This window comes from Chionomys nivalis, chromosome 3 (genome assembly GCF_950005125.1).
Source record: "Chionomys nivalis chromosome 3, mChiNiv1.1, whole genome shotgun sequence".
NCBI classification, from domain to species: domain Eukaryota; kingdom Metazoa; phylum Chordata; class Mammalia; order Rodentia; family Cricetidae; genus Chionomys; species Chionomys nivalis.
In genome coordinates this window covers 85,126,371-85,142,391 of record NC_080088.1, presented here as the reverse complement: position 1 = coordinate 85,142,391, position 16,021 = coordinate 85,126,371, and the positions used below count along the sequence as shown (strand labels likewise).

The window sequence follows — 16,021 nt, the reverse complement described above, 5'->3', positions numbered from 1 at the left end:
GCTTCGTGGTAGATATTGTGTTGGTTGCTTTGTGTAACCACCTGCTGAGGTTAGAGGGGTTTTGCTTTGTTACCACAGAATACCAGGAACTGGGGCTCTTGGGTATGCATTTAGTGATTTCTCCTCATCACAGGCTCTCCTCTGAACAGCAGCCTGTCCCCTCAGATTCCTGTAAATAAACAAAGTTCCCTTTCCCACTGATGGGAACGAAACTTCAAGTCCTGGCTTCAACTGCTCCCGGTTCATTATTTCACATCTTGAGCTGTACTCATCAGCTTCTGCTAAATGATGGCAAAAGGGACTTGGGATGTGCACACCCAGAGGTGACTTCAGCCATCATCTGCAGGGTCTGTCCCTTATCTCAGGGAAAGACCACGTTCAGCTGTCTGCTTGGCTACAGTGGCCTGCTCACTGGTCAGAGAAGATGCAATGCCATCTCCTTCAATTGTTCCTCTTATAACACATAGCACGTCATTTCCCCCTCTCAAGTCCTTCCCTGGGGAGGGTCGTGGGAAAAAGACTTGGAAGTTGTCCAGACAGAGCTGAGGGTCTTGAACCTAGTTCCCTCGACCATGCTTAGTCAACTTTCACCCACCTGCCTTTTCATTCCCCGTTGGCACCGACATATGTTTAGGCCATTTGCATGGTTCTCAGCAATAACAAAAGACACAGCTGTCAATCACTGCTGTGAAAAATCAGAAGCAGTCCCCAGTGTAACAGACCCAGGAGCCTTTCGGCTACTGCGTCTAGAGGCGTGACTTCCCCTTCTGAAGAGTTTTCTTCGCAAGTGTGTTGTTGGTATGGCTGATCCCTTGGGAAACACCTAATCCAGGCCTCTGGAAGTGCCTTGTCCAGTTCTGTAGCTGCTAGCTGCATGGGGCTATTTAATACAGTTAATCCAGATGAAGAATTTCTCACTGCAGCTAGTCACACTTTACGTGATCTTCTACCACAGTGGCAAATGGATACTTGATTATACAACGGCAACAGAGAATATTTCTATCAGGGAACATCCTACTGGACAACCTCTGTTTTAGGAGGTCATTGATACCCAGTAGACACAGAACTAATACCCTCTTTGAACTTTTGTTATTTGTTTTCTGTGTGTGGTAGGGGTGTTTGGTCTGCATGCATGGCTATACACCATGCGTGTGCCTGGGAGTCTGAGGAAGCCAGAAGAGGGCTTTGGATCCTCTAGGTCTGGAGTTAGTGGTGGTTGTGAGCTGCCGTGTGGGTGCTGGGAATTAAACCTGGGTCCTCTCTAAGAGCAGTCAGTGTTCAAAACCTCTGAGCCATCTCTCCAGGCTCCAGGATCGACATCTTAACAGCAACAGGACCTGGATAAAAGTCTCTTCCTTCTTGATATTTACTGAGAATTTTTTTCTATTAGAAGATGTTGCTTCATGTTCTAGCAGTATTATTTAAAAGGAACAACAGTATTGTCTAGAAAATTGTCAATATCTGATCGGCTCCTATAAGGAACATAATCTATCTTTTGTTGCAAAGTTTTTCTACTTCCACGGGGGCGGGGGAAGCTGGTGAAACCAAGTTGGAGCTGAAGCATTAATCTTTCGTTCATTATTTAATCCTAAGTTAATTTTGATTGGCAGTCTGCATGATATAGCAAACGCCCGCCCTTGGAGTCTGCTACAGAAATCGCACTGGCACATGAGAAATGAGAGCAGGCCTGCTGCCAGGGTTTTCTACACAGCTTATCGTCACCTTCCCATCTGTGCACTTCAGGAAATAACTGGGGCTCATAAGGATGCTGCACCTGAATGAGGAAACTGACTCTGTCTTCACTCCTCTCATTTGTGTTTCTGAGGGACAGAACTGCCCCTTTGATGGTTAATGTGCAGTATCGGGTGGCTGGCTTGAAGTATCTTTACCAAACACACAGCAATCAGGTGCCTGACTGTCTGCCAGAACCTTCCATGAATGCGCTGACAAAGACAATCTCCTGAAATGTTGTTATGACAAAAGATAGGCCTTGCCTGGCATTTAGTGATAAATCCCCTCTCATCCAGAAATCCTAACGCGCTGTTTCCGAGGACGAACTGGTCCCTCTTGCTTTCCAGACTCGCCGCTGGAAACAGCAGCCCTTACCCTTCAAAACAAGCCCCAGACATCAAAGCCAGGATCTGCACTACACACCCGGGGACCGCCAGGCAAGGGAGGCACCCGGTCGAACCTGCCGCTTTCCTGTCCACCCACACCGCCCTGGGAGCAGCATTTTCTCATTTTTCCCACTTCAAAAATCCAGTGGGGTTTTGCTCGCTCAAAGCAGACTCAAACAGCGTCCTGAGGAAGGACTAGAAAAGCGGCCACTCACTCTGCCAGGGTAATGCCAGCTCATCTGCACCCTCGTGTTCAGGTCAGTGGTTGTGGTACAGTTGAGGACAAGAGTCTGGCCATGGAGCAGTCTCACCGGGCTTGGAGGGCTTATGCGGACATCTAGGATTGTATTGGCTGCAAGCAGAAGAGAAAAAAAAGTTAAAAATCAAACTTTCAGAGGCCAGGTGGAACTCAAAGGACTGTGCCCGGTGTCTACACCCTTGGGGACGGCACTTACTTTGCCGATGGGTCAAATAGTTTGTCTGGTAGAGGCGCCCGTTGACTGTGGCTTCGCAGTTCAGAAGTCCTATTTCTCTGTATGTTGCATTTGCTATTATAAAGCCTTTCGTACTGTCCCACATGATTCTTTCTCCATCAGGGATCAGAGTATCAGCTGGAAACTGCAGAGAAAGAAGCATGCTTGACCAGAGTCCTGGTAGCAATGTGCCAAAACACTATGAGAAACCAGGGCTTTCAGTTACAGCAAGAACTACCGCACTGCACTGACTCAAGCTGGGAAGACTAACACCAGGGTCGGGCTCAGAAGTCCCCTGCACTCTAACCTAGGTATTTTCTTGAGCCGTTGCGTAGGACTCCCCTACTGATTTCAGCCCGAATACCTACTGGCAACAGGACACAGATGAGATGGGGATTCAAACCTATCCCTGAAGGACACCAGAAATCTGTCAATCACAGTCAAAATTTTTTCTGACTTCCTAACTACAGCCACTGCCCAAAGCCTGCCTGACTGGCTAGGTGCTGCCTTGGGTGGGGTTGGGGGGCTAGTTGGTCCTGACCCTCTAAATTTCTCTTTGGGAAAGCTTTTTGCTGTTGTTGTTACTGTTTTGTGTTTTTGTTTTTTGAGACAGGGTTTCTCTGTATAACAGCCCTGGCTGTTCTGGAATAGCTCTTGTAGACCACGCTGGCCTCGAACTCACAGAGAACCGCCTGTCTCTGCCTCCCGAGTGCTGGGATTAAAGATGCCCACCACCACCGCCTGGTTTGGGAAAGCCTTTAAGCAGCCTTTAGCACCAGCAGCCTTGAGACTATTCGGTTGAACCTGACATTTTTGTTCTCTCTTCACTGGGCTTGATTGTAAATGTCTTCCTTATATGTGAATCTACACCCATTGGAAGCCAAGCCGTGATGGGAGCAGCATTGAAGTTTTACCTTTTTCAGGGTGACTGTGATGTTGGGTGATGTCACTCGGCAGGGGATGATGAGTTCTTGTCCTTCCCTCATGTACACAAGTTTAGGGATGTCACTGTGCATCTCTATGAAGGGACTCTCTGCATCTGAGTTGGGGAGAAACACCAGTAAGGAACTGACAATGTCCCTGGGACTCTGCGGCAGCTGCACCAGTCCCTCAGCCACAGCAGTTTGCTTGTTGTCTCAGAATCTGTCCTTCCGTGAGTCTGTCTCCCAAAGAAGCCCAGTTTCTTCTTCAGGTCTTGACCTGCGGTGGGATTACCCTGACACCTGTCCCAGGGACCACCAAGAGCAAAAGCTTCAGAAGTGCAATGAGGGAGGAAGGGGGAGATACTGCATAAACTTCAGCTATGGTAAGTACCCCCGGAAGTCCCCTCCAGGGCCTTTGTGACCACTGGAAAAACACAGGTGCTACTGTTTGGGAGAGTTGGACCGAGACAGAAATAAGCAAACCAGAGGGGATTATCATTTGAATGGCAGAGGCACCACTTGAAGACTTTCTAGACCTTGCTGGGGAGAGTAGGAATGAAGGAGGAAGTGAGCTGGGAAATGCATGCATTTCTTCAGTGGTTAGGCCTTCTTAGGTTTCTTTCTTTCTTTCTTCAACAGCAAGGTTTCTCTGCTGAGAACAAAAGCTGAGCGGTCCGGAGGGGACTTCCCATCACCACCAAAACCCATCTTTTGAAAGTGTTGCATTGTCTCTCAGAGGCCAGGAGGATTGTTCTAACTACCTGTTCGAGTTCCCTGTAATTCCTTCAAGGAACAAGAATGAACATCAATTATTTCTAGAAACATTCTCACTGTCCACCCTCCTCTTGTCATCAGGAACCCACTGATACCCCCAAACAATGATTCATTCACGAGTGTTTGTGTTCTCATCTCCCCAACTTGGTTCCAGCCTTTAGGGACTGGGAGGCCTATGTAAAAGAACCAAGGAAGACCCAGACCTGCTGGCTGGTCCTTCCTCAGAAATGAATGCTGACACAGGGTGAATATTAGAGAAACAAGAGCTCTCAGCAGGCAACGGCTGTCAAACATCCACAGTGGCTGTTGTGAGGGAGACTGGAGAGGTTCTGAGCCCTTTGCCCTTCGGAATGGGGCCTACGTGGAAAGACAGTTGAATGAATGTAATTACTCAAGCTAAGGAAAGAGCTCCCTTAACCTATAATACAGTCGGGTCAGAACAAAAGCTGACGTGACATCTGTAAGTCAAAGAATGCTGGGAAACCACAATAAGGAAGCAGTAGGAGAGGACCTGTTTCCCAACAACAGGTCCGGCAGAGGGCTGGCCCTGGAAACACCTTGATGTCAGACTTGCAGTGGCAGAAAAAACAGAAAACAAACTGGCACCAGGCTTTGTGGTCCACGCCTATAATCGCAGCAAGTTAGTCAAGAAAGCTGGACAAATGGCCAGCCTCAGCTACTTAGCTGGTACCTTGTTTTTTGTTTTGTTTTTTTTTTAAAAAAAAAAAAAAAGAGGAGGAGGAATTGGGGGAAAGGGTGTAGAAAGTTCGTGAGTGGGAGTGGGGGTGAAGAGAAATTGGTTATTTTTGGATGTTAGTTTTATGAGTTATTTTCTCCTCTCTCGCTTCCTCTCCTTTTTCTTTTCTTTTTCTTTCTTTTTTCGAGACAAGGTCTTACAGTGTGGCTCTGGCTGCCCTGAAACTCACTGTATAAACCAGTCTGGCCTTGAACTCACAGATAACCTCTTGGCTCTGCCTCTATTGCTTACCTGGCTTCTTTTCCCTGTTGGGTTTTCTACAATGGCCACATGTCATTTAATAATAACCATTAAAGTTAAAACTGAAATTAGAAAGCACTATCCATTTGCACTTGAGGAAAAAAATACATTTGTTGTTAATTGGCTTTCGTTTTGACTGTCACAGTTAATAGAACTGTTGGTTAGGAATTCTCAGTGAGTGCAGAACTCCAGCAAAGAAAGAAAAGAATGACGTGGAGACAAGGGGTTTATTTCAGAACCCAATTCTCTACTAGATGAGGTTGTTGAGAAAGACACCCAGCAGGATCAAGGGACTGCATCATGCTGCTGCCTTCCTCCTCCTGCAAGGCTCTCTCTCTCTCTCTCTCTCTCTCTCTCTCTCTCTATATATATATATATATATATATATATATATATATATATATATATATATACATACATACACACACATATACATACACACATGTATATACACATACATATATGCACACGTATATACATATGTTTGTGTACATGTGTGTATAAACATACATTCATGCATGTATATTGTACATCCCAAAGGTATATAGAAACACCAGGAAACAGCTTAAACAGCTTAATTCATTTAACTGAACTGTAAATCCTCCATATTGATTTACTGTCTTCTCAGACAGCCCTTTCCAACAAAGGACACGGACATCAAAAGTTCCTAGAGGAAATGGTAAACACGGGTGTCGTCAATTCTCAGCTAATGAACTGTCAATTTAATGGAATCATCTTTGTCTCTGAGTTCCTTTGTCCCTTTGCTTCTGTGGATCCCCCCAAAACACTTAAATATCACCCAGCTATTGCTTCCCAAAGGCCCACTTCAGCATCAGCAGGAGGCCCACACAACTCTAACGGCTAGGACTTGAAGAATTCTGTGTCTGTCCAAACACATCTTTAAAATACGTTGTTTCATCTAAACACAACTAAAAACGATTGTTTGCATGTCAGTCAATAGCAGCATCATAAATCCACCAAGTCTGCAAATGACCCCTTGCCTGTACACACACACACGCACGCACGCAGGCACACACACACACACACACACACACACACACACCCGCCACTCTACTCTCTGGGCTTATTAGAGTACATTTCCTTTGCAACTTGCTTCAAGGAAGGGCTGAGAACGAACTTGCCTGACAAAACACAAACATTTTTTTTTTTTTGTAGGACCATAGCTGTGGGAGAGGTCATGGCTCCATTAATATCACCAGTAAAATCATTTACTACTCCCAGAAGATACATCTGTCTTTGTCACAAAATTAAAAACGACTACTACACCCCTGAAAAATGGGTTCCTGCCATCAGCTGCTTGTTGCAAGAGTGAGGAAGAGGCCAATGCTCAGGACCTCACTGGGGACTCAAGGCAAGGCACATCTAGGTGAAAATCACCCTGCCTTTACCCCCTGAACTTTTAGCACTCAAAGCAGCACAGAAGCCTGGCAGGGCACATGGGACCTCCCACCCAGGGGGAGGACCTGGGCTGTCACTCTTCAGTATAAGTAGGCGGGAAGAGTGCACACAGAGACGCTTGCTAAGAGTGTCACTGTCTGTTTTTAATAGTTGTTTTTTCTTTTGAGACCTGTAATCGTGATGACACATGAAGACACACAGTGCAGAGAATGTCATTTTGACTCCAAAGACAGATCTTTTGGAACAAGTACTTTTAAGTCCTATGCCATCTCTCCAGCCCCAAATAGACTTCACAGCAATTAAGGTAGCTAGAGATGAAGACTAGTTAACAATAGTAAGAGGGCCAATCTATCAGGAAGACACACAGTGATGAACATGTGTGCATCTAACAGCGTGACAGCAAAACACGAGAAGCAAAACTGACAGAATAGGAGGGAGGAATATAGTAAAACAGTAACACAGACGTTTAAGTCCCCTACTCCACCCCTTCTCCCCAGACAGGGTTTCTCTATGTAATAGCTCTTGCCTTTCTGGAGCTCACTCTGTAGATCAGGCTGGCCTTGAACTAAGAAATCTGCCCGCCTCTGCTTCCTGAGTGCTGGGATTAAAGGTATGCACCAACGCTGCCCACTTAGTCTTCTACTTTTTAAAAAAATTAGTTAATTAATTATTTCATGTGTGTATGCTCATTGAGTTCATATGCACTGGAGGAGGCCTGAAGAGGACATCGGATCCCCCTGGAGCTGGAGTAATAGGCAGTTGTAGGCAGTTTATCATGTGAGCGCTAAGAACTGAACCCAGGTCCTCTGCAAGAGCAGCCAGTGCTCCTAACCACTGAGCCAACTCTCCAGCCCCATATTACTTTCAGTGAAGATGGGATAACTGGACAGAAGATCAATCAGGAAGAAAATACTTGAGCAACACTAGTAAGCGACTACACCTAACACATGCATAGAACACCCCATTTATCCAAGTAGGTTACACGTTTTTCTTAAGTGCACGTAGAGAATTTTCACAACAGAGCATATGTTAGGCTATAAAACAAACCTCAATAAAATCAAAAGAATAGAATGAATGCACAGTGTGTTAGTTAGAATTCAGTAATAGAAACTGGGGAAACTAAAAAAACTAGAAATGAGATGACATATTCTTAAACAACAAGTTGGTCAAAGAAGAACTCAAAGAGGGATCAGAAAACACTTTGAAATGAACAGGACAATACCAGGCATCACAGTTAGGAGATGAGTTAAGATGTGTCTGGAGGGAAAATAACAGCTCAGCTGGCAACTGAGTCTTTGAAAGGATGATCACAGTGAGACAAACTTATTCAACAAGCCAAGGAGGGAAAAGAAAGACTCAAACTGCTATAAACAGAAGTGAGACACTAGAACAGAACTCACGGAAGTCTAGACAGATGTGAGACATTAGAATAGGCCTCACAGAAGTCTAGACAGACATGAGACATTAGAACAGACCTCATAGAAGTCTAGACAGACATGAGACATTATAATAGGCCTCACAGAAGTCTAGACAGATGTGAGACATTAGAACAGACCTCATAGAAGTCTAGACAGACATGAGACATTATAATAGGCCTCACAGAAGTCTAGACAGATGTGAGACATTAGAACAGACCTCATAGAAGTCTAGACAGATGTGAGACATTAGAATAGGTCTCAAGGAAGTATAAGGCAGTATGAAGAAATAAGGTCATATACCATTGCCTAGATGACTGATAAAATGAACAGATTTCTAGAGAGACACAAACCACTGGAAATAACAAGAGGTAGATGGCCCAAAAAGACCTACAGCAAGAGATTCAATCAGTTATCAGAAAACAAAACGAAACAACAAAAAACTATCTGCTCACAAGGAAATGCCAAGGCCCAGATGGCAAACAAACTCTACCAAAATTAGAGATACCAACTCTTTATAAACTTTTCCACAAAAAAATAGAACAAAGAGAACTTTTTAAATCATTCTATGTGGTCAATGTTATGAAGCCCAGATACTTTACAAGAAAACTATCAAATGAGCATGTATGTAAAATCAAAACAAACCTCAACAATATAATTACATGTTAAAGCCAGCTTGTAAGAATAAACAGTGAAAGGGCTGGAGAGATGACTCAGTGGTTAAGAGCACTGACTGCTCTTCCATAGGTCCTGAGTTCAATTCCCAGCAACCACATGGTGGCTCACAACCATCTCTAATGAGACCTGGTGCCCCCTTCTGGCATGCGGGCACACATGGAAGGAATGCTGTACACATAATAAATAAATAAAACCTAAAAAAAAAAAAAAAATTTAAAAAAAAAAAAAAAGAATAAACAGTGAAAGAAAAACAATGGCAAAGAGCATTTCAGAAAAATTAAGAACTTTTAATCTTCAAAGAAGACAATTCAGAGAGCAAAAATATAAAACCCTCCCAAAGAAATGGGAGAAGATATTTGTATCTGCTAAGGCACTTGTATCTAGAATGTATCTTACATTTAATCCTGAATGCATTTTAAGCATTATATAACACATTTCTTTATAATACATACAAATCTACATAAGAGTATATGAAACACTTATAATATTACATAAAATAATAATAAATATAGGACCTTTTACAACTCAATAATAAAGACAAATAACTCTATTTAAGAGTACAAAAGGGTGGAGCTGGAGAGATGGCTTTACAGTTTAGAGTACTGACTGCTCTTGCAAAAGACCTAAGTTTGGTTCTCAGCACCCACATCTGGTGGCTCACAACCCATGTGACTCCACCTCTGTAAAATCTGGGAAATCCTCCTCTGGCCTCAGCCAGCACTGTACAGGTGGAATATACTCACACGGACACTTGTATATACATAAATTAAAAGCAATAATACAAATCATTTTTTTTTTCCCGAGGCAGGGTGGTGTGGGAAGTCCTTCTGTATGTGTGCTGCTTTTATTGGTAAATAAAGAAGCTACTTTTGGCCAGTGACTTAACAGAATATAACCAGGCTGGAAGAGATATATATATATATAGAGAAAGAGAGTATGTGGAGTCAGTGAGAAGCCATGTAGCCCCTGCAGGAGACAGACACCCGAGGCCGGATGGAACTTTACCCAATAAGCCACAGCCATGTGGCAATACACAGATAAATGGAGATGGGTTAGTTTAGGATGTAAGAGCTTGCCAATAAGAAGCTAGAGCTAATAGGCCAAGCAGTGATTTAAATAATATAGTTTCTGTGTGATTATTTTGAGTCATGGTGGTTGGGAAACGAACTAGCAATCTCTAACAACAAGGCTTTGCTGTAGCTTTGGATCCTGTCCTGGAACTAGCTCTTGTAGACCAGGCTGGCCTCAAACTCACAGAGATCTGCCTGCCTCTGTCTTCCGAATGCTGGGATTAAAGGCGTGCGCCATTTGATCCTACTGCACGTACTGGCTTTGTGGGAGCCTAGGCAGTTTGGATGTTCACCTTACTAGACCTGGAAAGAGGTGGGAGGTCCTTGGACTTCCCACAGGGCAGGGAACCCTGACTACTCTTCGGGCTGATGAGGGAGGGGGACTTGACTGGGGGAGGGGGAGGGAAATGGGAGGTGGTGGCAGGGAGGAGGCAGAAATCTTTAATAATTAAATAAAAAAAAGATAAAACTCATACAAAAGGATTTGAATTGATAGTTCTCAAGATGAGATATAAAGGATTCAATAATACACAAAAAGTTGTCCAAGGTCACAGACAACTACATATGGAAATGTAAAATGGTTCAACTACATTAAAAAACAAACAAAAAACCCCTAAAATTCAATGGTTATTTTCACAAAAGTTTAAACCACTCAGAAATTCTACCTATCTGTGCACACTCAAGACAATGGGCTCTTGTATCCACACAAAAGCTTGTATAAAGTATTTACTGAAGTATTATTAAAAACAGTCATATGCCAGGGGTGGTAGTGCATGTCTTTAGTCCTAGCACTGGGGAGGCAAGGCAAGGTTGGATCTCTGTGAGTTCAAGGCCAGCCTGATCTATATATTTAGTTCTAGGATAGTCAGGGGTATGTAGAGAGTCCCTGTCTCAAAAAAATTAGGGAGAGAGAGAGAAAGAGAGAGAGAGAGACAACAACAAAAAGTCAGAACGATAAAACATCTCAAATATCTATCAGCTAATAAGGGGATCACTGAAGTAGGGATTAGTAGTCTGTCTGGAGTAGTCTGTCTGTACCATGCAGCAAGACTCAGCGATGGAGAGAAATAAGGATGACGTAATATGGATGGACCTCAAACACACACTGTGCTAAGGAAGCCAGACACAGCTGAATTCTTGGAAAATATCCAGAAGAGGTAGATCTACAGCGCAGAAAGTAGGTCAATGCCTGCTTAGGACCGAAGAGACACGGGTTGGGGTGTGGGGTGTGGGGCCACAGGGTGCAGCTTTCCTTCTGAAGGGGTAGAATACAGTATACACACCCGTCGATACACGGGGGCCCACTGAAGTCTCTGACGTAAATAGGTGAATCACACAGTCTATAGACTATATCCCCCCACGACTCATCTGGAAAGAAAGCTGGGGCCCTGTTTTCTGAGCTGGAATGACTCCTGCTCACCCTCTGGGTCCTCATGGTCTTTCTCTTCAGCCTCAATCACATCCTTTCTAGGCCGCACACAAATAATGGAATTTGCCTCTGTGCCAAAGTCATTGCGGACAAACGTGTCCTCGGTTCCCCCTGGCGGCCCTGAGTCAGTGTGAGAACAATGAAAGCCTTTCTGTCTTCATGTAGATAGACGAAGGCTGCCCACTGGGTGCAAGAGGTGTGTATCATACAGGGTGTGCACACTGGTAGCTCCTGGCATGGTATCCTGATTACCCAGAGGGTCAGCATCCAGATTCCAGAGGGATAAGAAAACGTCACTGAGGCTGGCCCAGTGCCTTAGTTCATTTTCTTGTTGCTACAACAAGATAACAGTAGGTTAAGGAAGGGAGGATTCAATGTGGCTGTATTTCAGGAAATTCAGTTCATCACAGCGGTAGGTACTGAGACCGGGGTGGGTCAGTCTGGGGTGGAGGGTGCTTATAGCCACAGCTTCTCATGTGGTGTCGGCTAAGAAGCAGAGGCTGGGCCCAAAGGGAAGCTGGGCCATAATCTTCTAGGTCTCTCTCCAGTGCCCATACTCACTAGCACCTTGGTCTAAAAGGTTCTATAGTCTCTCAACCCAGTGCCACCTACGAAGGACCAAGTACCCAAGCCCAGGAGCCTGTGGGGACCTTTCTCCCTCAAATGCTACCACTCAGCAGTAGACTCACCAGTCAAAAGGACAGATACCGCACACAAAACACTCTGCCAACACAGGGAATACAGAGACAGGCCATTGCATCCCCCATCCAAGATGCCATGGTAAACAACCACAAAAGCCATACCCCTAAAATCAGCAATTCATTATTTGTGTGCTACAAGGTAAGAGACACAGTTCCCAAGAAGGCCCTTCCTTTCTACCCATCCACCTGCAGTGGGTGGTTTCTTCCTAGTGTTTTTCTCATAGCAGAAGACTGAACAGCAGCAGAAGAGAAGAAAGACCACGGCTCCTTTGCCCTCTGATTGCTCCTCTCCTAACAGAGAACCAGGGTCACCTTCTCTATCCACTTCCCAGCAGCGATAAACACATGGGCCTGAGAAGCACCTGCTGAAGTGGTCTGAAAAGTGCGGCTGCATTCAACTCGGCTCACAAACACAGCTCAACACTTACGGTCCTTAGCGGTTGGCCACACGGCATGGCTTGGCACGCATGCACCTTACACAGTAGGAATGATCCTTCCCATTCCTGGGGCTAAGGTTGAAATTCTGCCTGGAAGGGCGAAATGAGTCTCCTAGCTTTTAAAGTGTGCAGCTACAAATGAAGTCGATTTGTTGAGGGTCTCAGTGAGCATGGGATGCTAGGTACGGGGCAGGTCTTCCGTCTCCCAAGTACACACACAGAGTAGGTTCGCCCATCCCAATGTCCTAAATTACCAGACAACCGGAGCTGCATCTCAGAGAGAAGACAGACAGGAGTGGAGATGGAAGGAGGAAAAAGAAATGAAAGAGAAAGAAGCTGTAACTTTTCTACTCCAAGACTGGAGGCTTTTATTTCTTGATCTTACTATCCCTGCTTGCCTTGGACACATGAGACTGTGAGACTTCCCAGGACTACAGACACCTCCAGGTGGCCTCTCATTAGAGATGAGGGACTCGAGACCCATGGGCAAGGAAGGACCTTCCACAAGCACAGGAATAGCAGAGCCAAAATGGAATTCAAGTTTCCTGTCTCTCCCAAACCAAACTCTGGCCCTGACACACTTGTGTCACCCAAGGAGGAGCCATTATGAGCCAGAACCTTCTGACAGACCCAGCAGTATGTTTGCAGGTTGAAGGTCACGGTTAGAACCAAGCTCCTGTTATTGGATCCCTTCTTAGAATCACTGGGGTCCTGGCAAAGAAGGCAGGTGAGTAGAGGAACCAACCTTTAGACAGTGGGTGTGGTGGCTGTGTCTGAAGAGGGTACCTCCAGCTCATGGTGACAATACAGGCATTTTGTTTGTTTTTCAAGACAGGGTATCTCTGTGTAACAGTCCTGCTGTCCTGGAACTCACACTGTAGACCAGGCTGACCTCGAATTCACAGAGTGCTGGGATTTAAGGCATGCACCGGCCAGGCACACCTTTAATCCCAGCACTCAGAAGGCAGAAGCGGGTGGATCTCTGTGAGATCTCTGTGAGTCTGGCCAACTGAGCGAGTTCCAGGACAGGTTCCAAAGCTACAGAAAAACATTGTCTTGAAAAACAAAACAAAGCAGAACAAAAAGGTGTGCTATACCACCGCACAGCCCAACTTTTATAATAAATAGGAAATCAGATTTTTAACTCTTCCAATTATTTAGTGTTAGCAGCAGAAAGTGCTGCAGCTGCACATCTGGCCCGACCCTGGTCCGCAGGTTTCCGGGTGGAAGCCCTTAAATCTGGAGAAAGTTGGGATGGAAGACGAAACAGTCAGAGGCTTCACTGGGAACCAGACCTGGACCCGGAGCTTAATTTGATAAAGTCCATTCTCAGACATGAAAATCAATATATAAAAGATATTTAGAAAACATGGGTAATTGACTGGCATGCCCGAAGTAGAATTTGTGGTGGAATTTATCTTGTTGAGTTGCAGTGGAATAGGTCCAGGAACACAGCCACAAATGACAGGAGCTCACAGGAAAATCTCAGCACTACAAAGGCCCTGGGTGCCACAGGAGCAGCCTAGTCACACCCAGTGAGCACCCACCTTGTCCCAAATGCCTGCACGTGTGGGCTCTCCAACTGTAAACAGCTCATGCCATCTGGAGAGCAGTCGGTGTCAGAAAGGGCTTCCTTCTGTCACTATGCAACCTGCCTGTCCTGACTTCCCTCCTGCTCAGGGATTCTGCCATCAGGATTCTAAACACAGTTCTGTTAAAGTCTGATCTTTCCTCATATAAGCAAGGGACGGCCACGCCCGGGCCATCATGTTCCCTATTTTCTGCCCAAGCTCCAACTTTTTATTTTTATACGGGTATTTTGTCTGCATGTATATCTGTGTATCATATGCATACGGTACTGAAGGAGACCAGAAGAGGGTATTGGATTCCCCTGGACTGGAGTTCATGGATGGTTGTGAGCTGCCACGTGGGTGCTGGAAATAAAGCCCAGATCCTCTGCAAGAGCAGTCAGTGTTCTTAACTGCAGGGCCATCTCTCCAGCCCCTACACTCATTTTAAAAACTACTCTTCGCAAGTGGATACCCGCTTGTTCTAGAAGCATTCGCTGAAAAGACATGCAGGCAAACACTTGTGCACATGAAATAAAAATATATATAAGCACAAAACAACAAAACTAACTTAGAGTGGATCAGCACAAAGTGAGGATCTTCTGCTAATGACCAAAAGAATGAAACGTGGGCTACCGATGCTAACAAAACATCTCACCAAAGAATATGTATGTTTCACAACATACCACCGAGAAGATGTGCACCGAAACCATGAGACACCACTATACATCCATGAGAACAGCGAAAGGCCAGAACCTTGGCAACACCGGATCCTGACGAGGCTGTAGAGCAGTGGATCTCAATCTATGTGTCGCTGCCCCACCAGATAGCCTGCTTATCAGATATTTACACTGCGGATCATAACAGTAGCAAAACGTACATCTACGAAGTAGCAATGAAGTGATTTTACGGCCAGTGGTCACCACAGCGTGAGGAACTGTACTAAAGGGTCACAGCATCAGGAAAGCTGAGAAGCACTGCTCGAGTAACACGAACTCTCTTCATTGCTGGCGGGAATGGAAGATGGGGTGGCTGTGACGGACACTCTGAAAGGTAGCTGGGCAATTTCTTACAAGACAGTCCTGCGGTTCCCACTGGTTTCCATGCAATCCCGCAATTGCACTCCTGGCTATTCCCCCAAGGAGCTGGCAGCTATGTCTGTGGCTCTTTACAGCATCCTTAGTCACGCTTGCCAAGACTGAAGAGTAACCAAGACCTTCTTCAGCGGGTAAAGGGGTAAATAAACTGGTACCTCCAGACAGCAGAATACTTTTGAGTGCTAAGGAAATAAAGGTCTGGGGATTTAGCTCAGTGGGTAAAGTATTTCCCTGGTATGCATGAAGCCCCGGGTTCGACCCCAAATCTGCATAAACCATGTGTGTTGGCGCATGCCTGTAATCTCAGGTCAGCCTCACAAAGCTGAAGCCTTTCTGGGACACGAGACAGAAGGAGGGGAAGAAAAACAATATCAAGGTTATAAGAAAACGTGGATGAATCTTTTTATTGTTTCATGTTTGTTTGTTTGTTTTGGGATAGGGTTTCTCTAGGCCACCTTGGCTGGCCTGGAACTCAAATTCATAGAGATCTGCCTACTCTGCCTCCCTAGTGCTGGGATTAAAGGGGCGTGCCACCAGGCAACAAGGAAAAAAATCTAATGTGTGTTACAAAAAGAAAGAAGCTGATCCATATAAAAACACTGCATGGTACATGTACATAAATTCTGGGGAAGGAAAACCATACTAACAGGGCGCGCCAGAGCAGTGGTTTCCTGGGATCGGGGAGAGGAGACTAAGTGGCGCACAGGGGAGTTTTAGGGAGGCAAAAATCATGCTGTGTGACACTGTGACGATGGGTATGTGCCATTATGTATTGATTTAATTCAAGATTCCATGACATCAAGATGACTCCTAAGCCAGGCATGGTGGCACAGGCTTTTATTCACAGCATTTAGGAGACAAGAGTCAGGAGAATTGCCACAAGATCAAGGCTAGTCAGGTCTACAGAGCTTTGGAACAGCATA

The 16,021-nt window shown here is 45.2% G+C and overlaps 1 protein-coding gene across 1 annotated transcript in view; it reads right to left on the bottom strand.

Annotated features, from left to right (window-relative positions):
* Flt1 (fms related receptor tyrosine kinase 1) overlaps positions 1 to 16,021 on the bottom strand; it is a 161,090-nt gene that overhangs the window by 115,168 nt on the left and 29,901 nt on the right. Inside the window, exons 4-6 of the mRNA XM_057763971.1 lie at positions 3,505 to 3,629; positions 2,573 to 2,735; positions 2,333 to 2,469 (exon numbers count right to left, since the gene is read on the bottom strand). Of these exons, the coding sequence (XP_057619954.1) occupies positions 2,333 to 2,469; positions 2,573 to 2,735; positions 3,505 to 3,629 (425 nt within the window). The remainder of the gene's footprint in view (positions 1 to 2,332; positions 2,470 to 2,572; positions 2,736 to 3,504; positions 3,630 to 16,021) is intronic.